The sequence below is a fragment of the Gallus gallus genome, chromosome 23, assembly GCF_016699485.2.
Source record: "Gallus gallus isolate bGalGal1 chromosome 23, bGalGal1.mat.broiler.GRCg7b, whole genome shotgun sequence".
NCBI lineage: Eukaryota > Metazoa > Chordata > Aves > Galliformes > Phasianidae > Gallus > Gallus gallus.
In genome coordinates, this window is record NC_052554.1 from 5,001,039 (window position 1) to 5,028,489 (window position 27,451).

Here is a 27,451-nt window from a genome sequence, read left to right on the forward strand (position 1 = left end):
GGGAAGGTTCAGGAGACAAATCATATCCTCTCTCTGCATCACTGATGAATGTTTTGCACAACTCGAAGCTTATGCAAGTTGCAGGAGCACGGAGCAGCGTGAGAATTTCATCTCTAATGAGTAGGTGATACATTCAGGTAGTGGTGTGCCACGGAGGAAAGTGGATGCTCCATCCCTGGAGGTGTTCAAGGCCAGGTTGGATGGGGCCCTGGGCAGCCTGGTCTGGTATTAAATGGGGAGGTTGGTGGCCCTGCATGTGGCGGGGGGTTGGAGCTTCGTGATCCTTGGGGTCCCTTCCAACCCAGGCCATTATGTGAAAAAGGTATTGTGGGAGTTTTTTAGATAACTGAAAGCACTTCCAGAGGACTTAGAGTAGTAAATGAGATGTGGGCTCGTACATGATGGACACTTGTGTTCTTCTCCTGTACCTTTCTATATTAGTGATTGCAAAGCCTGGATCTTGCTCCTCTGTGCTGTTTGCTGTCTGATCTCTTTGTTCAGCTCATATTTTTTCATTCATCTATCTCACTTCATTAAGTTCTGAAGCTGTTGCCCAACATTGGACTTTTTTCTTCTTTCTTCATTTGTTTTTTCCCCCATTGGCTATCAATTTTGTTTTTTTCACGGACTGCTTTCCAAATGTACTCCATTCATCACTGAAGTGCAGCACCTGAAGATGGATGACCACACGTCATTCATCAAAGCTGGTGCTACCAGGAGGTGAGCCATAATAAGCTGTAAGCAAGCATACAAAAGGGAAAGAAAAGCTGTTTCTGTAGAGAAGGTAACTGCTTTGTTCACTGTTGTTCAAGGCCTATCAACAAAGCAGCTAACAAAGAGGAACCGTGCCTCCCTGCTTCTCCCACTCAAGCTTGTATTGTTGAGCATGGCTGACTTGTTTCAGTAGGTCTTAACTGGGAGAGCTGAGTGATGTGGGTATAAATGAGTGGCTTCTGTGTTGATGTGCTGAGGGATGAAGGATGCTAACATTTTCCCAAAACCCTGGTATTCCATTTAAGGTTTATATTGCTAAGAGTCCCCCTAGCCTGATGTCTCGGTGTCACGCATATGCCTTTCACCTGCACCTTCCTAAGGAGCCCTAAGGAAGGGTTAATAATTGCCTTCATCGTGTGCTGGCAAACACCCGGTTGTCTTGCAATTTAATGTGGTGTGAAAGTTCCCTAATAGAATAAGAGCAGACTTAATCCAATGAGACATTTGCTAATAAACTGCTTTACTGTATATTAGGGAATTTGCACTGCGTGTTTGTGATGAGTATGTGAATATTAAATGTGTTTCAGTGTCTTAATTTAGACGTGCAGGGATCTTGCCATCTCTCGCTATGACTTTGCTGTGGTTGATAAAATGGGAGCTTGCTTCAGAGCCCTTGCTTCTTCAGCCTCTTAAATGATTCTGCTTTTCCCCACACTGTGCCTTGGCTTTTAGCAGTGAAAGCACCACAAGCAAGGCAGAATCTTCCTTGGATCCCGAGAACATGGAAAACTGTGGATTTTTATGCTTGGCTTGCATAGCAGAGCTGTGTTCTCAACCATTAGGTAAGATTTGTAACTTCTCTTTGGGGCCGCACGTGGCTTTTCTTCACCTGAGCTGCATGCGCTCAGCAGACCAAGCTGTCCCAAAGGCCCATCCTTTGAGTCCTTTGAGTCCTTTGAGTCCCTGAACTGCCACTGGAGGTCACATCTGAAAGCTGCAGTTGCTCAAGAATACTTCTTGCAAATCTTGCAAATTGTGCTTCGTTGATTGTCATTGTGCAGGGGATGCTCCAATCAGGTTCCTTTCCTGATTGCTTTCCCACCGCGCTGGGCTTAGCAGCTCAGCAGAGACCTGACTGAAATTTGAATATTTGGAGTTATTTTTGGATCTCAGATTGCTGTGGGGTTTGGGAGCCGCTCTGCACCTTTTCATATCTGTCTGTGGTTACGTGACATAACCAGACAGCAGCTGACAAGGAAGAGAGAAGTAGCGAAGTGAGGCCACGTGCCATCTTCAAACGTTTTCATCTGGTGCTGATGATTTGTCGGGTGATCATAATGCAAGGATCTTAATTTAGTCGCTAACTTAGTGCAGGCCTGAAACCTCGAGTAATTAAGATGATGGGAAAGCGTGCTTATGATGTATTTGGTAAGTCAGTTGTTTCCAACAAATACCTGTTTCTCCTTGGTCATCCCTTCAACACTCTGACAAATCAGATTGGGTGAGCTGTACTTAATTACCAATCAGGAGAACAGAGCTTTTACCTTAAAGGCAGTGAGAAGGGAGGAGGAGGCAAAGGGAGCAGTGCAAGTGTGTTCTCCAACACGTGCCATGCCTGCATGCAGCAGTGTGGCTCCGGGTGCTGCCCACACCGGTGTGGGGTTTGCTGGAGCTCAGGGTGGGGAATGAATTCCTGGAGATGCAGCATTTGCTGTCCAGCAGCACGCAAATGGGTGTTAGGGTTTTGTGTGGAGTCACCTTTGGTCCTGTGCCATGGTCCTTTGTAGTCAGCTCGTGTCTGTTAGGGGACTGAGGTTCTTTACTAAGGGCAAAGATAAGTGGAATTAAAGAGTCATCCTTAGTCAGCTCTGGGATCCTGTCTCCCTTTTCCCTTTAGCAGAGTCTTTTTGTCACTTCGTATTAACTCCCTTGGGAGCGTGAGCACAGAGCACTGATGGTTCTTGTAATGCACCACGTGTGTGGTGTTCTGATGCTGTGGGGCTTTTTCTGGGAGCCCTTTGCATGGCTCTGGGGAAGCACTGAGTGTTTGTGGGATAATTGGTGGGGCGAAATGTGAACATTCTGGAGAGCTAATGGGGTAAATGCAAGAGCATCTGGGGCCGTTCATGTTCTCTGCATTTATATTAGGTCATGTTATTGTGATGGGTGATAAAAGCTGATGATGGAATTGGGGCAGGAGGATTTTTGGACTGGAATTTTCCCCAGGTGTGGCTGTTCCTGCTGTGTGCTCAGTGCTGGGGCTCTCTGTGGCTGAGCCTGAAAGCATCGCTGCTATCCAAACCGTGAGTGGTTTGTTTTCCCACTAAACCACTGATTAACGGTGTTTGTGGGTAGAAATCTACTAGAAATCCTTGACAATGACTCTTGCTTCATATTAAGGTAAGCTGAGCGTAGAAGGATTTTCTGTAATTAGGTAACATCTAGTAGATTTAATTAAGACTCCACCTACCACCAATATTTCCCCACCAGAGCGTGTCCTGTAGTACAACATCTAAACGTTTCTTGAACACAAGAACTTCAGGCTGAGTGTTAACAGCATTTAGGCAACAGCAGCAGAGTGTTGTGAGCTCTGAATGTGATCTTATTTATGGTGACTGTAGATCCTGCAGTGCCCAGAACTGGTGTTCCAGGTAAAACACATGGGCAAGGTGAGAGCTGTAATGGCTCTGCTGGGATCGCTCCTTTTCCTTATCAGAGATGGTCAGTAATAAAGACAGTAGCTGTTTTGCTACTGAATGTCCTACAGTGGGCGAGTTGATCGTGTTTTTATGCATATGGTGTTCAAAATGATGTGGTCATGGATGTTTGTAGTCCATGCAAGTCATTGATGTAGGCATGGAGTTGTTCTTTTAGCAGGAGTGGCAGTTTACAAAGGCAGTGGGCAAGCTTCTGGGGTCAGAGCAAGGGAGATGAGTTTGGAAGTTTTGTCTTTAGCAGTGGAGGAGGAGAAATTGAACCCACAGACCTTGCCTGGTGCTTCCCATCTCCCCATCGGTGCTTTGAGGCCTCGTGTGTTGTGGGGGGGGGCAGACAGCAGCACAGGGCGGCTCACTGAGCTGCCTTAGGCAGCACGGTGTGTCATCAGCTGGTGGTTATTGCTTATTTCCATCTGTAAAATGGCACAGCTTTATTTGTGGAAGTTGCAGCTGTAGAATGCTTAACTCCCCCCCTTGGAGGGCCTGTTTGCTGGGGTGGGGAAAGACTCAAAACACAAAAACTGTACAGCTGTGCCTTCCAGGGAGCTCCGGCCTCCTGAAGGAAGGCTTTGTTGGATGCAGTGTACCTCCAGGTCAAGGAATTATTTTATTTCACTTTAATGTCTGACCTTGAGAGTTTCTCAGGCAAAGCATCTCTCCAGTCAATGTGCATTTCTCTTTCATCAGAATTAATGAAAGACTACAGGAGATGATACAATCTTACCAGATCATTGAAGATACAATGAAATTGGGGAGCGCTATTACTTGCAGACTCAAATAGAAAATTGACAAAGCTGCAGTGCCCATTGACTCTAATTCATTACGCTGCTGTTGGGCAGCAGAGGGTGGGCTGACTCTCTTCAGGCTCCTCTGAGTCGTGTGTTGGTGTGGCACAAGGCTGCTGACATCTGGTCTTTTTTCTTAGGGAGTATAATTGTCTGTTTGCAGTCTCGTAACCAAAGGTGCAATAATTGCCCTGACATCTTCAGTTGCTTCATAATACGCAGTCCTGCAGCTGATTACTGCTGCTATGGTGGAATTAAAGGGTTTGAGAGGAGGAGAAATAGTTCCATTTGAACTGTTTGGTAGCTGTTGTCACCACGACAGCCTCATGCTGGAGTTCTTTGCAGTCCATGTGTTCGTAGCAGAGGAGGAGTGTGGAAGCAGAAGTGGCTGATGCAAAGTGAAAGCTGTGATGCTGCTGGGACTGAGGCTTTTTGCCTCCAGTGCATGGAGCATTCCTGGAGCTGGGATCTCCTGCTAAACACCAGCACTTACCTGCATTGTTCATCCCATCTCTGCTTGATACTCAGCATTCACTGAAGGTGCAAGTGAACAGAGAATTAGGTATGATGTGAATCAATACTGTAGTCTTTTTAGATAGATCTTCATCATCAGAAACTGTTTTTTGTTTCAGGCTGTTTTCATCATACAGCACATCTGAGAATCGCATTTCTTATTAACCTGTTCTGTGGGTTGGTTTTTACTGCATTGGTTATGAAGGCCGACTTGCATCTCTTATTTGTGCCATTTGGATGCTTCCCTTTAACTTAGGCTTATAGAAAGCAAATTTCTGTTTCCTTCTTTCCCATTGCTGTTAAGTTTCAATACTATGTGCAATTACAGGTTAAATTCTAAGGAGGCATAGCTGTCCTCTGGTCAGTAGTGAGGCTGCAGTTTGTGGGCACCCCCAGAAGGCTCAGAGCTCGCTGCTGAGCTGCTGTCCTGGGGTCACCTGGGCAGAACAGTGCCTGCCTGCTGCAGCTGCTTAACATTCACGTGGGAGAAGCGAAGGTTCTCTCTGAAGGCCGATGTCTGAAGCAGAGTTTGAACCCTGCTTGTGTATGCGTCAGGAGTCGGAGGGACGCGTGGAGTTGGCAGCTGAGACCCGGAGTCACTCTGCATGTCAGCTTCAGCTCTTCACAGCTGCGTGGCTCCAGCTTCTGGAGATTCAGATGGGGAGGGCAGCAGGAATAGGGCTGCATGGGTGGTAAGTACCGATGCTAACAAAGCCATAATTAAAGTTTTTGCTTGATTATGCCTCCGTACGCTCACCCTCCTGGATGCCCATTCACGTGGCTAAACAGGCAGGCTTTCAGCCTTAAGATACGTTCAGCTCCCGTGCCTGGAAAACTTAACATTCCCTAAGAATTCCCTGGCCTTGTTATAGCTGCTGGCACTCGGCAGCAAAATTCTCTGCCCCTGGAGGATTTATGATAACAATCCCGTGGTCTCTGTTAGACGGTGAGGTTAGAAATGGTGCTTGAGGACAGAGCTCGAGTTGCTGCATTCCTGGGCCAGCAGCAGCAGCAGCGTGCTGCTCCATCAGGGCGATGCTCGAGGTGTGCTCAGTGTGCTGCATACCCGGAATCAGCTCCTGCTGGAAGGGGCTGAGGACAGAGCAACTCCCACGCCAGCAGATACTCACCAAAGGAACCTGTGAGGGCAGGTGATGTCCTCCTTGCCCAGCATTTGCTGTGGGTTGCTTTGCTTTGTCCTGCAGGAGCCTTTCTGAGTCATTGGTGGAGATCTTTTTGGGAAATGAAGTGGCTGCCTGGGGTTGAAAATATTTTCTCTTATTAAAATGTATTTGTACCAATGCCCAAAAGGGAAGAATATTCTCTTGACATTATTGATTGCAATGTGCACATTCCTTTGGCTGGAAACATAATTTACCATTCCATCTTCTTGGCCAGATAGAGCTGATCGTCATACCCTTTTCAAACTGACATTTTGCTGCTCCAGAAAGAGAGCAGCCAAGCTCACAGATGCTTGGGCAAAGACCTTCTGTGTTGGATGGACAAGAAATGAAAATGAAGCAAAACGCCCACTCACTTTATGAACTACACTCCAGTTACAGCATCGTTGTTCTTAACGGTGTCTGCAGTTGTTGCAGTGTGACCCAGAGCCTCTTCCCTCAGTCTCCTGGTTTGGACTGCAGCTGAACCCAAGGAGGGCTGGAGCTCAGAAGGAACATTATGGGGTCAGCAGGATTGCCTACACCACAGTGGGCTTCTCTGAGGGCACGGTGTGGGGCTGTGCCTTGCACTGCTGTGATCTCACCAGCTGTCCTCCAGGGGAGCAGGCTCGGGGTCAGAAGGCAGCCTGAGAACTTTCACATTCATTCCATCTTTCCCACATTGAAAGCTGTTTCTGAGCACCAGTGTCTGTTTAAAGTTCTTATTCTTGAAGGCATGTTTTTTTTTGCCTCCACAACAGAAGAACTAATGGTGTGAATATTGGGGTATTTACAGCACGCCCAGTGTGCTCGTGCTTGTTTTTCACCAGTTGCATCACATGCAGCATTGAGTCCCCAACGATTTGCATGGGGTGCTGAGAACTTATTTAGCCCATTTCCTGGATTTCACACCCCAAGGGCTTTTTCTGAAGAAAGTCACAAATAACCCAAATCTGCCAACTTTTGAGTTGAGGCTGCTGAGCCTCCCTTGGTTTGTGGCCAATCTTGTCGCTGTTTACTCAGAATATCAGACCTGATGTGCTGAGAGGTTACTGAAATTCGGTGAACCCTTCTGATAATTTGTGCATTTCTTCTGAGTGTGTAAGGGGAAGACCAGAGAAATAGCTGCCAAAGTTTGCTCGTTTCTCTGTTATGTGAGGAAGTAAAGGCAAAATGTGCCTGGAAGGGACATGATAGGAAAACTGTGAACTTGGGAACGTTCTGCTTTTTTTCCCCCATACAATGGAAAAAAAATGACATTTATTGAAATTTGATGCTTAGTTCAAGCTGTAAACTTGAGAGCCATGAAGGCCCCGTATACTTGAGATGGCTGTGCAGGCTTTAGGCCCTATAAATAACACTTTTCTAGTGGGAATTCACCCAAAACTCATTTTAAATGAGCAGAGAAATCCATCCAGGCTGGAATTTATGAGCCCTGTGACTGTCCCTGGAGACCATGTTAGTTAATGAAGCCTCTGTCAGTGTCAGAGGTAAGCAGAGGACTCTTGTGGCTTGATGAATTATCCTTGGCTTGGAGAAGGGAAAACGCAGTTGCTTCTTAAGTCATGTTGGCGTGTGGGGGCTGATTGTATCAAGTCAGATTGAGGGCTGTTTGCAAAGGGTAGGTAAACTTCCTGAAAACTCTGGGCGTAGCATTTGTCAGTGGGCAGGAGCTGAAGGAGGGGATGCACGTCGTGCTGTCTCAGGAAGAAAAATACAGCAGTGCTTTGGGTCTGGTTGAGCTTGACTCCAAGAGAAAAGCAACTTGGTTCCAGACATAAATCATTTCTACGGCTTGTAGAACTTGTGTGTCAGAGGGACGCCAGGATGGTCTGCATCTCTTTACATCGAATGCTTCACCCTACACCCACCACAGCTGTTCTGAAATGAAACATCTACTTGTGCTGATGTCTGTGGTGGGGCTGGGTTGCTGTGGATGAGTTCCCTGATCTCTGGCATCTGTTCTTTTATTCTTCTTGACGTGGTCCATGAAGCGGTCCATGAGGCAGACTAGAGGAGGATATTTGTTAGTCACCACTGACTTTAAATGAGGCTCTGTTTCTTGTTTTCCCAGGGCTTTAATTTTTAAGCATGCACACGTTTCTGAAGGTGGTCTTCTGGCAGCTGAATGCTTGCCCATTTGTTTCATCAAAATTGAGAGCGTTAGAATTGTTAGTGTAGGATGAGCAATCTTCCACCTCTTTATAGAGGAAAGGTTCAACGTGCAGGTAGTCTCCTTCAAACTGGTGAGTTCCCTCTTAGTTCTGTGTTTATATCAGCCAGCTGTCCAACTGAATGCTAAAGACATGAAATTCAATTCCAAGTCAATGGGAAGCTATTGGGCTTTCCCTCTTGGCACCAGTTGGTAATTGGATCGGCCTCATACATTGTGAACTCACCTCTCCATCGCCTGCCTGCATTGGCTGCCTGGTGAGCAGAAGCTCAGTGCAGGAGGACTTGCTCTGATTCCCCACTTGGTTTTCCATAGAGCAACTCTCGTGCTCTGGGGTGCTTCCTTAAGGCAGTCCCTTACAGCCAACTTCACTTGATAATTGTCCTGGGGACAGCAAGGGGGGGTCAGAGCAGCCCACGTCTTGTTTTGACTGTATATGGTGAGGAGAGCGGTTCATTTGATGGGAAATTTCTTTAATAGGTGCCTTCAAATTACATACAGGAAAAAATCACTGAAGTATGGTGTAGTGTAATTTAATGCTGGTTTAAACGATGCAATCCAATGCATTTTCATTAGATGTTCTGAGACACTTCTCCAGCATTTATGCTTTGAAGGCTGTTGGATTGCCAGCTGCAATAACTATTTTGATTGCAGTCTGAGCTGATGGTGGGCATCCTACCAGAAAAATAATGTGCTCTGTTTTAATTATGGCACCTGCATTCCAAAATGGGAGCCTGCGTCACAGTCTGTGATGTTGCTGTACTTGGTACAGTGGAGCAGGATAATATGCAACAGGTGGAGGTGGGCACATGTGCAGAGGGGTTTGGTGCAGCGACCTGCTGTGCTCTTAGCTTAGCAAGTGGTGCTTCTGGCACTGCTTTAGTTTGGTTCCCCACTGTAGGAGCAGAATGAAGCCAATGGAAAACACATTGAAAAGCTCACACAATCAGCGTTGGCCCCAAGCAACTAAAGGGGATAATGACTCAATAATCCATTTGGCCAGAGGTACAGAAAGAATGGGAGATAATTTGTGCTCTTATTACTGCCCTCACCTTCTTGTTCCAGCCCTTAGTGAAAACAAGGAACAGTGTTTGCTGCTTCTCTCTCTCTTGTTATTGTATACATCTTTTTTTTATTGCCACGCTAAATAACGGTGATGTCAGAATGACTGTTTCATGCATGAGGCCATTTGGGAATGATTTCATGTTGTCTGCAGACACGATAGCGATGCCCTGAATTTCCCTGGGCTGCAGGCTTAGGCAGGAGGTGTGGGACTGGAGGGATGCTCTGCAGGCTGAGCTCCTCTGGGCTCAGGGCAGCAGCACTGGGGCTTATGGCTGGCATCTGGGCAGAGCCTGGATAGTGAAGTTCCCCTTCCTTGAGTATCGCCTGTGCTCTTGCTTTGGGAAGATGAGGATATCAGATGGGAGAAGTGAGCTGAGTATGTTGGTTGAGGGGTTAAGAGGAGAGTCATCACTTCTCTGTTGACTGCAGCTGCTTCTAGTGGGGGGCATGTGGAATTTCATGGCATTTCTCATGCAGGCTGCCAGTGTAGAAGACGCGAAAATTGCTATAGAAAGGATAGGAGCTGCTGCATAAATACTTGATTGAGGCAAAGTTTCCTGCTTCTGCCTAAGTGTAGCTTCAGCATTAATGGGGACGTTTCTCATCTCCTGTGTGCAGGGCAGGGTGGCACTGGCTGCCCTCTGAGCCGCTTCTTGCTGCTATTCCAGAGGTACCTCCTACAAAGGAACGTAGGGAGCTCAGGACATGAAGAGATGATTGGGTTGTTTGCTTTACAGTTTCTGGAAGCCCAGGGTGCCCATGGAAACGTCTTCGATCAGTGTGGAATCTGTGGAGAGACTGAGGCCAAACTTTGCTAGAATGTCATGCCCTTGTGCACAGACCAGTCTTCCCTTTAAGCACCCTGTAACTACAAAGCATGAGTATGTGCTTAAGGGCAATTTTGTTTCAGGTGGTACTTAATTCCCATTGTCTCCTCTGGGACATGTGCACTTGCTTACAGGTAAGCAGACATGTAAACGTTGCCCTGAATTAAAATCAACATCTGCAGAGTGGAGTCTGTGAGCAGCATCCGTGATGCAGAAGGCTTCACTCAGAGAGGACAGATCTGCTCTGAAATGAAAAGCACAGACTTTTGGTAACTGATTCCTAGGTGATGATGAAGCAGTGTGTGGTGGTTAGCTGGGAATTAAAACCAGCAGGTTCTGTCTTCTGTTGCATGTTTTTAGTAAAACTGATCTGTGTATTGCTTGGAGTTCTTGGGAACCTTGGGGTGTCCAGAAGCCATTTCAGCTCAGTTGCACAGTAAAACTGTGGCACTCTCCTTCAGTTCAATTCAAAGCAAAACTGTCTGAATCCTAAGGAAAAAATGGAAGCTTTAAATCCGTAATAAACAGCAGCAATTGTTCTTTCGACTTGCATAGACAATGGGTTTTATGCTGGGAGCTGGGAACTATTTCTTTGCTGACATCAAATCATCTGCCATCATTGGCAACTGCATGAATTTTGCCAGCAACTGAACATTTTTGCTTTAATAAGGTTCCAAAGGCAGAGCATGTCAGCTTTCATTAGTCAGTTCAATCTGTTTGACATAAATATTGGAGTTCACTGAGTTGGGGATGGAGGAAGAACACCGAGGGGGGTTCACTTACTGTCTCTGTAAGGTGGCAGATTGAAGCAGAAGCTGCTGGGCTGGGGCTGGCTGTTAGGGTTGCTCAATGGGAGAGCTGTGATACAGGAGGTGAATGGAACAGATCTTTGGAGGTGTGCTTTCTGAGGCATAGCTTGTCTGTGTTGCAAGCATCTTTCTCATGGAAAGGGAAAAAAGATGTAATTGTTGTATAAAAGATGTGGGATGAGCGTCTGCGTGTGTGAGAAGGATTAGGCTTTCTCTTACAGCAGCACGTTTATACCTTATGTAAATCTATTATGTAAATCACCCCAGCCTAGTGTGGGGAGATGGATTATAAGTTATAAAACTGTGATTGTTTGTAAGAAGTGTACAGTAGTTCCTGGGCTGTGTCAATATAGTGAGAGGGATTTGGTGTCTGCCATCTAATAAAGCATTACAAATAAAATATTGCAACACAGAGTTTTGTAATAAAATTAACAGTTGCCATTTAGCTCTGAGCCTGCAAGGGGGAGAGCAGAGATGTGCGTATGGAAAGTGGCATTTCTGCAGCGTTGTGCTGCATGGAGAAGTACATGAGCAGTTCCTGTGGGAAGCCAGGAGGGGTTACAAGCCCAGGATGGGTTTGCCCAGCATTAGCTGAACAGCTGTGTAATTGACTCAACCTCTGCATGTCCCTTCCAAAGGAACTGTTAGCCATTCTCTTTCTGGCTCTTGGGATCTCCCAGCCCTTTCAGGCTATGCTGTGTTGGCCAGGTGGCAGCTGCCCTGCTTGTTGCTGTGTGGGCAGGTGAAGGGAATTGCTGGTGAGTGTAATCTTCCTCTTGATTTCTTCCAGGTTAACGGGTTTCCAGCTGCCTGCTCCTATTGTGAGTACGGGGGTCGTGCTGTCCTTGTGGCTTGTGAGTGACTACGCAGTCAGTGCTCAAGGCTTCCAGGCAAACTATGAAGGTGAGTGCCCCATGCATACCCATCTTGAATCGTATCTGTGTCCTCTTATGGCAGGATGAGAAGCTGAAGTGTGGAGTTTATACCACAAGAAGTCTTTACGCACACATATATACCCATGTGCAGCTGCTTAATCTAGGACAAAACACCCCATTCAAATCCCTCACCCCTTACAAGGGGAAATGCATTTTTCCCCTTAGCACCTGTGCTTAAAATCTTAGTCCAGCAGTAACACCGGAGTGACTGAGGCAGGAGGGCAATGTGGGATTTGGCAGTGGGATCCTCAAGGCTGCAGCCAGTGGGATTTACAGCCGAGCTCATGGGGGGTGCAGAGGAATGCAGAGGATGTGTAGAGGTCACAGCATTTTTACTTTCCACTCTCTTTGCTTTTTTTGCCATGCATCTCTTCCATCTCTCTTGGTGGAAATACCTGAAAGAGCTGTTTGTCCTCGAAGGCAGATCGTGCCTTGTGAGCTGGGGCTGCTGCTTAGAGGACAGGTTAACCATGTCTAAATTGGAGTTACGTTTCCGTTAATTACTGAACCTTGAATATTGTCTCTGTCCCTGTAAATGTTTTTCTTTAAGTCTTAAGTTCTCAGCCTTAATGGTAATTTTTGGTAATGAGTCCTACTGGCCAATTACCCAATACATTAAACCAAGCAGATGCCTTCATTTAGATGATGATTTGATCTCTCAACGTTTTCTGCACTTGACAATTGTTCAGGTTCAGGAGAATCCTGTTTAAATACTCTCTAATTTCTGTTTAAACACTTCGCTCTGCCTTGAGGCAGCAGAGGCTTTGTAGAAAGCAGGGGGGGGGGTTTATTACCCCCAATGGTTGGTGTTGTTTCAGCAGGTGTTGTGAGCAGCCCTGCACTGCTGTGTGGTGTTGTCCGGCTCAGAGCAGGCTCTGGTTGTTCACATGGCAGAGAAGTGATCCCATCCCATTCGTGGGACCTCTGGTAGAAGGAGCCCATCGTTATGCTTGATAAACATGACAGCTCATGGCTCCCAAATTTGGTGACGAAGGACAGAGCTGTTTTTGCACTTCCTTGACTTTGAGAAGTCATTTTTTTGCCATGTAGTTGCACAGCTCTTTGCACTCCCCAGCCTCTTGCTGGTTAGCCTGGTATCACCAATTGCCCTTTGCCCAGGCAGCCCCAGCCATGCTTCTGTGCCACAGCCTGTCCTTGCACAGGAAGTTCTGCAGATGAAATGTATATAACTTCCATTTTCATAAGGCTGTGTTCTCCTTTCTTCTCTTCGGTGCCTTCATGCCTGCTCGCTGCTTGTGACCTTGCTGCAGCAGGTGTTCTTGTGCACAGCCTGCTCCAGGGCTGCCCTTCAGTCACACGTCGTAAATTACCTGAAGTTTGCTAAGGAGGCTTTCAAGCAGATAACAGAGTGCATTTCAGGGGGAAAAAAATAATGGTTTTCAAAACTTGACAGAGCCACTGAGTGACACAGAGCAGATGGAGGCTCGCTAAAAGCGTGGCGCTGCTCCTTCCTCCCAACAAGGTACTTGCTATGTAGATTTCTGTTAACTCGGTAGAGGAGGAGATAAGGGAGCTTTTGATAAGAGGTACATGCTCTGCTGTAGTGCTGTCTCAGCTCGTTGGTAATCCACGACTCGGTGAATAGCTTGTGATTCGATAATTCACGCTTAAAGACAGAACAATGCATCAGAGTCCTTTTGGTAAATGGCTCCTATATGATCTGCTATCAAAGCACGCTCATTATTTGCATCCTCCCTGTAAGCAGGCATTGGGAAATGGTAACAAAAGATCTGGGAACCCCCTTTTTAAAGGGAGGTGGGAAGGAAATACATATATGGGGACACGTTACTCTTAAGCTGATGTCTGCTCAATCCCCTGTCTTCTGGGAAGCAAAGCAATTGAGGTTGGCTTTATCTAAATGAAGGTCATCCTTATTTATCTCATTAGTATGAGTATGAGTGATTAAGACGATTTATAAGCAATTTATTGGAAACAACAAACATCTGCTTATATCTGTGTATATGTTTATTCATTCCTGGCTGCTCCAGGACGCACCCAAGCTATGCGCTTCAACTGGGAAAGGGAGCACTTGCATGCATGGGTGGCAGAATGCTTCCACTGAGAACACGTAGAGATGCTACAAGAACAGATGGGCAAAGCACATCTCTGAGAGCCTGCAGAGCCCTTTGTGAGCCCCAGGTATTGCTGGTGCCAGAAGGGCACTGGAACCTGAGGAGCTGCCAGCTCCAGGGCTGCCGTGTTGCAGCACTGCTTGTGTGTGTGCTCCTCTGACTTGTTTTATACATCCCTATGCAGTGCTGCAGGATATTCCTTAACTCTCTCTTCCTCTGACTTCCTCATCTTTCTTCATTTGGTTTGCTGTGTGTTGCCAGCTTGTTTGTTTTCATTGTCTGATTCCTCCTGTTCTCCAGTCTCTTGATGTTTGTTGTGATTTTTTTTTTGCTATTGATGTCAACTATTATTTTGAAGCCCAGTATAAACACTGGGGATTTTATATTCATTTTCCTGCTGTGGAAGGCAAACAGGCTGATACGATGCTTCCCCAGCACAGCCCCTTCCTGATAGGTGGAACAGCTGCAGCTGGTGCTGCTGCAGGGTGCAGAGCCCTGTTATAGAGGTGCTGGGTGGCAGCTTTGGGGACATGGCTGCTGCTCCCAGCTCTGGCACAGGTGTTCTGCAGGATCTCATGTTGGTCCAAGTCTGGGTTCCAAGTTCCCGTGGTGCAGAATAAGGTCAGGATGGCTCCTCGTCATACACACTGCTCTGAGCTTGCATCCATGGATGCACAGGCAGCATTCAGGAGCTTCTGTGTGGTGTGGAGGATGTGGGAAGACCTCACGTATGAGGAGACATGGCTGGATTGCCAGTACTGAGGTGGATGCTGTAAGATGAGTGAGTGGCAATGAGAAATTGCTTTGGTCAGAAGGGTTTGTTCCTTTAAACAAGCAGTTCTTAAGAAGCTCTACTCCAGGACCAGTGTTTTAGAAGATACTTAAGTGCTTTCATGCCTCCAGCAGGCTCATTTTTTTTCCTGCAGAACTGTCCCTTGAACTCCATGTGATGGCAGCTGGCCTCCTTCCCCTCCCTCTGTGGGGCAGTTTCCCTTTGTGGTCAAACACTTCTCAGGGTTCCCAGCCAACCCTTGGAGTCCTGGGTTCCATTTTGAGGAGAGCTCTGAAGCAGCAGCCATCAATAACCAGAGCACAAACTGCACTGGGATGTGAATCTTGACCACGTTGTCTTGTGAAGAATATTCCTGGGGACTGAGCAACCAAAAATGACCGATGCCTCCATTGATTGCTTCCCCTGAAGGATGTCTGAAGCTAATATTAAGGCGCATGCCTGCATTACAGTGTGAAATTAATTGCAATCACTGCTGCCACACACCTGATGAATACACAGAGTTGACATTTACAATAAATGGGGCAAGTCTTTTACAATAAGAGGAAATCGATGTACATTCCACATCACTTCCTCAATAGTACTAATAACACTTCATGATGAATAGAGGGCGGGTTATTTTAGCTTATTAATGGAGGTATAAAATAACATTACATTATTATTTGTAAACCATTACCTCTTGGCTGCCTCACTTTAGTACTGAGGGTATGAATGATGGCAGAGGACTTGAGGAAGGATACCTGAAGCTGCTCTTCATCACACACGACTGAAGAGAGCCCTGCTATAAAACACTCCTGCCCTGGCTTTGTGCACTGTAGCCACAGAGGACAGAGGCGTTTCATGGAATCAGAGTCAATCAGGTTGGAAAAGAGCACAAAGCTGACCAAGTCCAACCATCAGCCCATCCCCAGCATCCCAACGCTGTGCCTGGGGGTGTGAGCAAAACAGGAGGCGCACAGATGATGTTCTGAGACCATTCTAAGACCGTTGGTGTTCTTTCCCCAAAAGCAAAGTTCATTCATTTCATTTAGAAGCTCAGCCTCTGGAATGAACTGAGGCGTTTTGGATTCTGGACTCCTCTGCTTCGAAAGCCACTGTGTGATGCAGTGAGATGGAACAGTAGGTGAAGATTTTCCTTCCCAAGACATCGCGTTTGATTACAGCTGCAACAAATTTGATAGCTGCAAACACTGAGTGCCTGATTGAAAAGAAACAATTACGCCTAGAAGAACACTGCTTATTTTAAGAAATTAGAAGCGTTTAAATACAGAGGGAAACAACCCCAAGTCAATGGTACTGTTTTCCTTCATAATAAATACCCTCCTCTTTCTCAAGCACAAATATTTCATTCTTTAGAGGACTGTTTGGGGAGCTGTGCGTCCATATTTAGATAATACAGTTTAAAACTGGGTCCTGTCCATCTTTATCCATTGCTTTTCCTATATCTGAATGAGGATTCCTGGCTGTTATTCTGGATGTGTTGTCCCTGTGTTCCGTGTCTCCCTTCTCCCATCTGTCGTTTGACTTCACGGTGGCAACTGCCTCATTAATGGAGGACATCTCGGTCTGCTTTCTGTCTTTAGCAACGAAGGATGCAGAGTTGGTGCAAACGGTCCAAATCAGCTTCTGATTGTTCAACTCAGGGCTCGCAGAGGGGCAGTGGGGGCTGCCGGGGGGGTGCAGTGGCAGTGGGGGGACCCACACTGCACAGGAACTGCTCAGAGCGTTTCCTCCATCTGGGAAAATGAATGTCAGGACCGCCAGCTTAGTACTGAATAGGCTAAAAGCTTTAAAGCTGTAACAGAATGTACTTTTTACGCCAATTTTCTTTCCGAGCAAACACCGCATTGGGTTCGTTGAAACATCCAGCTGGGTCCCAGCTCTCAGTACCTGAATCATGGCAGAGACACGCTGGGTGCTGGGTAAGCTTCCTCAGTTGGTGCTTTTCTTTCACACCAAGGCAGAGGAATGTGAGTCCTGCAGCAAAGCACAGGTTAACCCTTGCTGTGGTGGAAGGATGGAAGCTCAGGGTACTGCTCTGCTGCTTGTTCTTCCCTGGAAGTTTGCTGTTGCCTCCGTGCTGTAGTTGCAGAGTCGGAGCAGTGGATGAGGCCAGACTGAAGGCAGCTCGTGGGCTGATTCACTTCCAAAGTGATTGAAGCTAAATGGAATTAGTGATGTTTTAAATATGATCTGAATGCCTACCCAAGGTCCGAATGCAATTCAGCTAATCCATTTTAAAAATAATTTGCTAATTTTTGTACGTAGCCCACCATATGGAGGAGCAGTGAAGTAGCAGAGGACAGCAGCAGATGAACCAGAAGTTTTCATCTAATTCTAATTGCTCTATTAGAGCTTATTTTGCCACAGTAACTCGCTTAGAGCGCTCGAGCCAGCCAAAAAGATCAGCAGCTGAGATCCTTGGTTGGCCATGCTGGCTCTGTGCACCTCTGAGCAGTACTTGTTCTTAGTGGGTTCACAGCTAAATTGACTTGTTTGGGTCACACTGCTGTTTCCCAGTGGCTTTAAAAGAGCTGATAGCTTTTAAACCAAGTGAGACGTCCCCAAGCTGCCGTTGTTTTGGGGGGTTCATAGCATTGCACTTACAAATGCATATGGAGAGTGCAGTCAGAGCAGTGCCGAACCGTGCAGCTTCTCCGTCAGCACACCGTGCTGAGCTTTGCTTCCTGCTTGTGCAGCGTTGGTGTTTGGAGTACATGATAAACCAAGACACCAAACGAGCTGTAAGGCAGTGCAGTATTGTCAATAACACTGAGTGACAGGGTTGTTTTACGCAGCGTAGAGACTAGAAGAGAGGTTGCTTCATAATTAGATTTTAAGCATAGCATTGGATTTACTCTGTCTCCAATTAAGTGTTTTCTGTGAATGCAAAAGATGTGCTTGGCAATAGGTTTACATATTGTATGCTTTCAGATTTTTGTCTGCTCTTTGGAATTTGTCCAGGATTTCTCAACTCTGGTAGCTGTGTCCCTGTTTGTCATCAGCTGTTCACAATGTGCAACTACTGTTTCATTTAATGTACCATATGCATATTGCACACAAGTGATTTTCATAGAATCGCTGGAGTTGGAAGGGACCCTTAAAGGTCATCTGGTCCAACTCCTCAGCAGCAAACGGGGACACCCACGGCTCTGTCAGGTGCTCGGATCCCCTCCAGGCTTCCTGCAGCCCCTCGCTTCTGGGCTGTGCCAACTCCATGGAGCTGCTGGCAGCCTTGCAGGGATTTTGTTCCTTTCAGGAATCGGTTGTTTGTTTTTTCTTATATTCAGAACGTGGTATTTTAGACGTAGAGCTGTTGAAAAAACCGTTTTTCAAAGGACAAAACATGAGTGCAGGAGCAGAGGGCTGAGCTGCCCTTACTCTATGTGTTAACACAGGGGCAGGGCACGACCCATTCATTGAGTTTAACTGCGTCCAAGGTCAATAATAAAACCTGCAATGAGGTCTGGGTGTTTTCTGCATCTCAGCATCACCTCCCCTCTGCAGCCAGCAGGACTCACCTCAGCACCCAGCATGGCAGCTGTGCCCCCTTTGTTCCAATTGAAGCACCCCCCCCCCAGGGGAACTGGGGTAGGAAAAACCAACCTCCCTCTTCTTTCCCTTTTTAACTATACAAAAGATTTTTATTACTTAAATGAGCTCCCAGCGAGTCTGCCTTAATTTACTACTAATTGATTTTAAGACTTGAAAGCTGTGGAGCTTATTAGCATTTGCTGACTCAGCGCCAGCCCTCCCCTCCTGCACACCAGAGCATGCAGTGAGATATTGACCCGTGTTGCCGCAGCACTAAATGAAGTTGAGAGAATATTAAATGCCTCATATTGGCGTTTGATTTGCATATGTAAATGAGATCAATCAATGCAGACGCAGGAGAGCAGAAATACCGTGCTGCAAACAGGATCCTGCGTTAAGCATTTAGACAAACATGGAGTGACACTTGCTTAGCTACAACATGGGGTCACTTTGCTGTCAAGGAGTTCCCACTGCCCTCCCATAACCACAGCTGCTGTTATCGGCCCATTTTAGAGGTAAGTGTGTGGAAGTGCAGAAAGCACAAGAAAAGGTTGCAGGGTCTCCTATTGCTTCTGCTTTGCTGGTGGTGGGAGGTGCTGCCAGACCTGTGGTGCTGGGCAGGAGCTGAAAGCAGCCCCTCGAGGGGCTGCACATCCCCCTGGAGGTGCTTGGGAAGGACTCCGATCCCGACTCCCTCCTGGCAGACCTTCATTTTCCTTCCTTCTTGCTCCTTTTTTTTCTTTCTTTTGCATATAATAGAGCCATTTCTTTTCAATCAGGGAATCTATTTGCAGAACATGTAGTTGTTAGATGCGTTTGGTTTTGTTTCAGCATACATTTCCGTAAAAAGTCACCACTAATGAGCTGTGCGAAAATTGCAGACTTGCTGCCAAGGCAATTTGGTTAAAAGGCTCGTCTGTCCTTCCTTGCCATTCCATCATGCCCAGTGCTCGCCCAGGGACGGCTGTGGTGGCAGTGAAGGGGGAGGTGAGGGCTGGGGGTGCCTCTCTGTTCTCTGCAGAAGTCCCATTGCTGCCCCTCCTCTGCCTTCTTTGATGTACCCCTGTGTGTGCCGGTGGATTTTCTTGTCGTTATAAGCTGTGTTGGCCAATTTGTAGTTACAGCCCACATGAGGAGTTTGTGGTCATTTCATCTCCCAAATTGACCCCTGCTGAAATTCTGTTGATTGAAAATCAGAGCCTGTTCCTTTCCTGGATGTTGGTGTCAGGGACTCCGCCTGAACACAACATCTGGTCTCCATCACTGTCGTTCTGCAGAATGACATTCCCAAGGGCAGAGGTCTGCAGTCCCAATCTGAGCCACTTTCCATATACTTAAAATCAGGGTTCTCTACTGTACTCCTCCTCGAATCCAACGAGGTTACATTTAAGGGGTTGCCATATTTTAAGTTGCTTTGAGGACGTTGCACAGAACTCCGCGCACCGCTGCTGGGGATGGAGCTCTTTGTCACTCCAGGATCTGTTGCTTACACCTCCTGAAGTGAGCAGAGGTTTGGACATCAGTGCAGTCAGAGCTCCTCCAGCCTGGAGGTGGTCCTCACACCTCGGCGTTATGTAGAGGAGATGGTTCAGCTCTTCTGGGTGTGCAGCTTACCGGCTGCTTCTGTCTTGGAGACAGGGAATAGGGGACTGCTCCTTGGCTGAAGGGCTTGGTTTGTCTCTCCTGCCAGCTGAGACTTTGGAAGAATCCTCATCTTAAACTGCTTACAGCGGTCTCTAATGTTTTTTTTTTTTTTTTCTTTAGCGGGATAAGTGTTCAAATGTCTCCATCCCAATTTAGGCCCATGAATGTCCCTTCTGATATGCAGATGGGATTGGCTTTAGAGGAACTTCTATGGGGGACAGCTGAAAATCCAGGCTAAAGCCATCTCTATGCAGCAATTTAGATATGGAAAATTAGCTTTAAGCTTAGCATTCTCCATTAGTAGGAGGCTAGCTGACTTTTGATTATGCAGGGAAGGCAATTACTGCAGGAGGAGAGGAGGTGGTTGGGCTGACCAGCCTTGCTTTTAGCAGCTTGCCCTGATCTGAACTCGTCATTCATAGCAGCAATGACTGGGAAACAGAAGGCAGTTTGCAGAGAGGCTGAGGGGAAACTTGCTTGGCTGAGTAACAGAAAACCTATCCCCCAAATCCTCTGACTTGTGCTGATTGGATCTAAGCTCCTGCGAGACGTTTCCTCTCAATCCGTTCAAATCTGCCCGGTCTGCAGATGGTGATTCCTTCCCCTTTTCTTTGCCAGGTGGTATTTCTTTGCAATTTTGAGATTAAAATGTCATCTGTCCAAGCAGAACCTGACTATAATAGGGAAGTAACATGGAAGCAGTTTGCTGGGGCTGGCTTGCTGGGATCGCTGTGCTCTCCTTAAGCCTTGGCTTGCTGGGGACTCCTGGTGGGTGGCTTTTGGTTGTATTGCAAAAGGAAATTGGGAGGACCCCACTCCTTCAGGGCGCCAGGACATGGGATGGCAGTGGGGGGACACAGAGGAGTTCCCTTTCTGTGTGCTTGTGGAGCTGAGCAACGTGAAGCAGAAGGCACTGAGGTTGGGTGAGGGACTGATCCGACATGAGATCGTCATCACATCACCATTGGCTCTCCCAGAGACCAGGGCAGGAGTGTCCTATTCTTTTGCTGTCTGATTTACTATTTGGAATAGGAAAGACTTGGAGAGCTAAAGCACATCTTATAGTAAGAAGTCTCTGTGTGCGTGTATTCAACTACACGGTGTGCCTTCAGGAATGCTTAAATACCAGAGGGCTACTACTGTGTGCAGCACACCTTTTGGTTTAGGTTTTGATCAGCTCATATAGAGTGAATCCTTCTTAATTCAAATTAAATGAGTATTTAATTAACTTATCTCTGTTTCCAGAAGTGAATGCACATGCCACATGGTGATCTGTGCCTCTGATTGCTGTGCATTCCCACCTTGACTCATGTTTTGATTCAGAAAGTGCTGTGATTAGCTGTCAGCCATTAGAGATTGGAATAAAGAGCCCCACCTCCTTCTCTTCCCCCCCAGACAAATCCCTTTGTGCTGGCTGTGCTCGATGGAGATTGTTAATTGTGAAGGCCAGGAGGATGGTGCTGCTCACAGCTGTTTGCAGCTGGCAGAGCGTGCGATGCTTCAGTGCCGGCACTGTGGAGTCGCTCCAGCAAATTGGGTATAGGTTAAAGGAAAATGAAGTCATTAGTTGAGTTCACAGTGATGTTAAGGGGTCAGTGTGGCAAGAAGTCCTTTCCTGTACTGCTGGGCTTTGATTGGGCTTTTAGTGAGTCCTCAGCTGACGGATAAGTGCGGGTGGGTGAGGCTGTCCCTGGCACGGCTCTCCCCATCGGAGGACGTTGGCAGTGTTTGGGGTTTGGCCTTGATGTGCTCAGCAGCTCCCCGATTTCCTGTCCTCAGTTTTCTCTTCCTTGACTCAAAGCAAGGTCTTACGTCTCACTGCAAATAACTCTTTGCACAGAGAGAAGCTATGTTGAATGGCTCAGCTTCCAATATACAAATGGCATGTACGCACTAAAATATCACTGTTTTCCTCATGTCCCAGGTATCGGCTGCCTTTACACTTTTGCTATTGGTTGCTGTGTCTGGAGCAACAGGTAGAGGGAAACGTGTTTGTAAATTGTGTTAAGCAAATGCCACATAGAGCTCTGCGAGGCTGAGCAGAAGCAGTGCTGCCTTCAGCCCCACTTTGCTGTTCCTCTCACCCTTCAGGCCGGTGTGTGGCTGGAGATGGAGCTGCTGAAGGCTGCTCCCATTGCTCTGTGTTTGTTCTGCAGCAAGTCCTCAGGGGGGTGAGGAAGGTCATGATGGCTTCATGCTATTGAGTCTTCCATCTCAACCGCATCCTGCTATTACAGAGCAAAACCAATGATTATTCAAGCACAAAAAGGCTCAGTGATATTATTATTATTCATAAGAATAGTGCCTGTCAATCAGTAATCCTTGAAATGTGGAGCAAAATAAATACAGCCTGGCTTTCTGTCACTGTGTGGAGGTACTGATGGATCTGCCCTGTGTTTCTTTGTAGCAGTGCTGTACCAAGCCTTGGAAAGGGCATTCTGTCTCCAGAAGATATGAAAGCTTAGCATAAAATAATTGTTGGATTGCTTGTTCTTTAAGAAACAAACAAGCAGTAGGGCTGCCAGCGCTGAAAGCTCAGGTCTGTGTGATCGTGTGATGCTATCCTGGTGGGTTGGAAGGCGAAGGAGGCAAAACCCAACTCCCAGCCCTTACAGATTGTTTGATCTTGTCCTCATTTGTTCAGCTGCTTCATCCATCCCTTAACACACCAGACTTGTCTGGTTCTTTGTTTCGTTATTTGTTTTTTTTTGCCTGGAGGAATGGCAGTTGCACGTTTGTGTTTCTGTGCCAGCAGAGATGGAGCACATGCAGACAAATGGGGCGCGCGTGGCCACGGCCGTTGGCTGCCGCCCAGCACGTGCAAGGTGTGCTCTGCAGGTCGCCGTGCTCTGCAGGTCACTGCTCCATCCATCCGTGCAGCATCACGCCTCGGTTACGGGCGGCCCAAGAGCTGATTCTTTATTTTTAGCTCCCACCAAAGCAAACGAGCTGCAGAAGGACAGATAGCATCTCAAACGTGCACGCTGTGAGGTCAGCTGCTTGCTTTGATCGGCTCGGAGATGGTGTTTTCTCCAGGCTGACACAGCTGTGATAGTCATTTGATTATTCTTGTTATTTGCATGAAAATTATAACTACTTAGTTGATAAAGTCGTGGCGACTGCCTCCGGGGAAGCGCTGTGCTGTGCTTTATCTTGGAGATTTCACAGAGATCTCATCTGCAGAGATATCACTGAGCACTTGGATTTATCCCTTTGTCCTTCTCTGAGGCTTCCCCCGCCCCATCAGCCCCACTCTCACACAGCTTTACTTCGTGCTGCCTCCATAACAGCTCGTCCTGAGCTTACTAATGGAGTTTACAGCGTTGGCAATGAGCACTGCTTTATCACGTTGGTGTAAATCTGATGTCTGTCTTCCGATGGTTCAGGTTATCGTAACCAGGTATTTCTGCATTGAGCGTTACTGAATCTGGCTGGCAGATCACAGCCCTCTCCTATGCACATCCCACCACAATGCTTTTCTGTTCGAGAAATCCCCTCCCAACACCCTGCATCAACTTCTGGCCCTTCGGTCTGTTGAGATGTGCCAAAGCAGGGAGAAGAGTTGCCTTTGTTACTAAGGAGACAAAAACCAATCTAGTATTTAGAACGAAGATCCTCAGCTCCTCTTTGCATCCATCTCTAACTGGGAGACGTGAGAGTTCACTCAAAATGCTTCTTTCTGCCAAGGAGATATAAATACCCATTGCTGCTTCGGTGTTACGGCCCATCTTCTCAATGATCAGCAGTGGAGGATGGAGGGGGGAGTTTGGCAGTTCTGTCATCGCTTCCATAAACCATTGGGATGTCTGGAAACTTCCAGCTTAGCATAAAAAGCTCGAAAAAAGAAGGAGGTGGGTATAAAAAAGCATACAGTCATGGGTTCATGCTAATGCTGAGCTTGTTGCTGTGGGAAGAGGCTCTTTCTGAGCATTTTTTTCCTTATTTGTCTGTTTTTTAAGAGGATTAGTCTTTCACATACTCATGGATGTACGGTGGGCGAAGACATCTGCCCATTGGTCTTCGGGGTGTGGGAGCATCCCAAGGCTCAGCCCTGCCCAGACTGAGATCTGAAAGCGTCTTGGATTTCATTAGAACATAACCTGTGGTTTGAAATCGAGGGGATTGATTTATTTTCTTCTAAAGCCCACTAATTCCTAAGAAAACAACCTATTTGAAGCGTGGAGGATCCTGCGTTCCCCATAGGGGTGGCATGAAGTAATACCAACATTACCTATAGCTCTCCGGGAGTGCAGTTTGTGCCAGGAGTTCCCGTTGGTGTGTTTGTCAGTGCTTGCTGCTGAGATCCGGATTGCAGAACTACCTTGAAATGAACCTTCCAGACACTGCAGTGCTTCCTCAGTCCTGCCAACTAACACAGAGAACCTTTATGCTAATTAAAATGGCTTGCTGTCGCTGATCTCACTATTATCGTGTTCCTCCCACGTAACCTCTCATCCTATAAAATTAGACCAGCCTTGCAGAAACACACAGTGGGAGGAAAATGAGTTTTTGGGAGCATATTTCATACCGTAATCTCATTAGCAGTTGTGCTCTACTGTGAATGTACGGCAAAGTTGTGCATATGTGCTCTTTTGGATGCGTTCATCCTGAGTTGTCCTCCAGCACCCTCATCTGCTCCTGGCTTCGTGGTGGTGCCCTGGGCTGCCTGCTGAATTCAGGACATGCAGAGATGGAGAGGAGTCAGGAATGAGTGCTGTGCACTGAGCTGCAGCAACCGGAGTTGGATGGAGGAGTTCTGCATCTCAGTAAGCAGAGCCTGGGCCAGCAGCACGCAGCTCAGGGAGGGTCCCTGTGCAGATATGGACCCTTTGCAGGTGCTGTCTGAGTGACAGCCGGGCAGTTTGTTTGCTGTGCCTTTGGAAGCTCAAAGAGCATCTGTAGCAGGGAAAGGGAGCAAAAAAAATTGTGTTATTCATTCTGTTTCAGTGACTTTCAAATCGGTCGCTTCGTTTACGTATCAGAAGGTGAGTTTTCCAACTGTTGGTGCTGTGCCTGACCTGGGGTCTGGGATGCAGGTTAAAGGAAGCCCTGACCTCTCTGTGTGCACTGTCACAACCTTCCGTGCACAAATCAAATTAGAAGGAGAGCTTCAGAGCTTGAGAAAATGTTACTCATTTGAGACTGCAGGTTGCAGTGAAAGCACGCAGGCTGTGCTGCTCCCCAAACAGATCTATTTTTGTGGTTTTTTCCTCCCATAAGTGAAGCATCCATTATCAGAAATCCCATGAGAGCTAATTCAGAATGGAGTTCCCTCCTGGCTGACCCTGGGAGGCAGGTAATACCTGAACAATGCTTTGAGCCTATAAAAGTACCATATAAATGCCATATGTTGTTAATCCTTCTGTTGTCTGCGCTGTGAATGCATCCAGGCTCATACCCTTGTGCTCTGCTGACCCCAAGGACTGTGGTTTGTAAGGGGAAGATGCATCCCTTGCCTCCATAGGAGCTGCATGATGGTACCAGAAATAAATATGCTTAGGCCAATAGCAGGTTTTTTTCTGATCTCGTGATGGTTTTCTTCTGACTTGCTGTACAGCAGCTTCCCTGGTTTCAGCCAATCCTTGCTGTGTTCACAGAGGAACTGCTGGATGTCTTTAACCATCACTGCCGCCTTCCAGCCGCTGCTGCCAGCAGTGGACGGGGTGCAGTGCTCCATGTGGTCCCAACAGGTTGGGGTTCCTCCCTTCAAAACAACGAATGAGATGCTGAAGCTGTCCGAGCAGTGTCTGGGAAGCTTCCAGTGTTGCACTGAACAAACGTTACCCCGGCGGTTGCTCTGGTGGAGGCCAACAGAAGCGTTACGGCGTGGAGTTCATTACTGAAAGGATACTTATATAACTTTCTCCCTCCTTTGTGGTAGGCCTGTAAGTTCTATAAAAGCAAACCATGTCCTGAATGTCTTTTAAGATGTCAGCAGGAGACAGGACTGAGAATTGGCCATAATCCCGAATATGTGGCAGTTGAGTCCAGCGGTTGCTTTGTGCTTTTTAAGAATGGGAAGGTTTAATCCCCAACCAAAGTAGCCTTTTTTCTGCTGCCGCTCAGATCTTTAGCTTGCATAAGCCACAGCCTGCTGCTCTGCTTTGGAATTTATTTAATAGCTCAGTTGTTTGGACATGATTAAAAATGTAATGAATGGAATGAAGCAGTAATAAGATGAACAGCTCATAAAGGACTTCAGCCTAAAAATATCTGCTTCAGCACAGCTACTGTAGGGAAGGCTGGGGCAGCAGTCATAGAAAAGTCCACTGCATGGATCTCTTAAAAGTTTTAGTGAGTGACTGCGGAGTATGAGGCCAACACATCACCCCCTCTGGTTCCTCTTTTTACCCTATTTTCTCCACTCCGGTGTCACTTTGGCTCCAGTGCTTTTCCTCTCAGTGCCCGATGCACATCCATGGAGAAAAGGGGTTTTTCTTTAGGTTGAATTGCACGTCACGTATTGAGTGGCACATCAGCTGTGCAAATTCTCCTTTTCCTCTTGGAGAGGGTCGGACATCCGCACCTTCTTGGATGTGTGGTTACATTTGAACTGATCCAGAATGATCTTCCTCTGAGCAGATTTGTAATGCCGAGGCCCAAACGTTCACCTTTAATATATCAGCGCAGTGGTTTGCTCCTTGTGATGGGACAAGATTCAGATTCTGAGACTCCGGAATCCTATTCCCCAGGTTCCCAGTCCTCTCTCTTTCATTAGTGTGTTCTGAGTGTCCTTTAAAGCAATCTTGTATTGTTTCCATGACAATATTTATACAACAGATGCCTTTCATGCAGCACATCTTTGTGGATTCTTCATTTCTAACACCTCTTTGTATCAATTCCTGGTATATGTGAGGTCTCCTTGAGGTGTTTGTCCATCACACTGCTCAGGATTGGCTTTAGGTGAGCATCCTGCATGGCCATCAGCCCAACCTGTGCTCAGCAAAGTGGGCGCAGTGAAGGAGGGGCATTTCTGCTGTGTGTAACAGAAGGGCAGCACCGTTCCTTGCTGGCAGGTGGGCCTCTGCAGGTTTCCCTGCATCCCAGCCTTGTTTTCCCTAACTGGAACCAGAGCTGGGTCACTCTGCTGATGGTGCAGTGAGAGCCATGAGGTGTTTCTCTGGCTGAGATCTGAGCGATGTTTGGTTGCCGTCGCAGTGACAGAACGCTTCTCCATCCCTCCCAAACACCCACACCAGAAAAAGGTCTCTGAAGTGATGTCCGTGATCCAACGTGGCAGCAGTGCTGTCCGTGTCCCTGCAGGTCATGTCAGCTGTGATTTCTGGCTGGTGGTGGGGTGGCTTTGAGGTTTAATTGGTCTTAAGGGCACTGCCACCGCTGCCTTCCCTGCCTGCCTTCATGTCAGCTTGTGTAAGTGCCCTTTGAGTGGCCATGACATAGGCTGGGATGTGTGCGTGGGGAAAGGGCAGTTCTGCATGGCAGCCAGCCATGTGTAACAGATGGACAAGGACCTGAAATCAGAATCATTCACACTTCTGAAGAAATGTAGGCACTGAGGAGGTCCCACATGGGGCTAAAAGCTTGTTCTTTGCAGTGAGTGCATGTTATTGCAGAGCTTGCAAAATACTGCTTGTGGCAAATTCTGCAAGATAGGCACCTGTGAATTTAGGAGACAGGACTCAGCCCTAGGCCTGGTTTTGGGGTTTTTTTTTTGGTCATAACAAGATCACT

At 47.1% G+C, this 27,451-nt stretch overlaps 1 protein-coding gene across 3 annotated transcripts in view; it reads left to right on the forward strand.

Annotated features, from left to right (window-relative positions):
• The window catches only part of CSMD2 (CUB and Sushi multiple domains 2), a 232,004-nt gene that overhangs the window by 20,256 nt on the left and 184,297 nt on the right, over positions 1-27,451 (forward strand). For all 3 annotated transcript variants that reach the window (XM_040651777.2, XM_015297825.4, XM_046903586.1), the window contains one exon: positions 11,554-11,666. In XM_040651777.2, the coding sequence (XP_040507711.1) occupies positions 11,554-11,666 (113 nt within the window). The remainder of the gene's footprint in view (positions 1-11,553; positions 11,667-27,451) is intronic.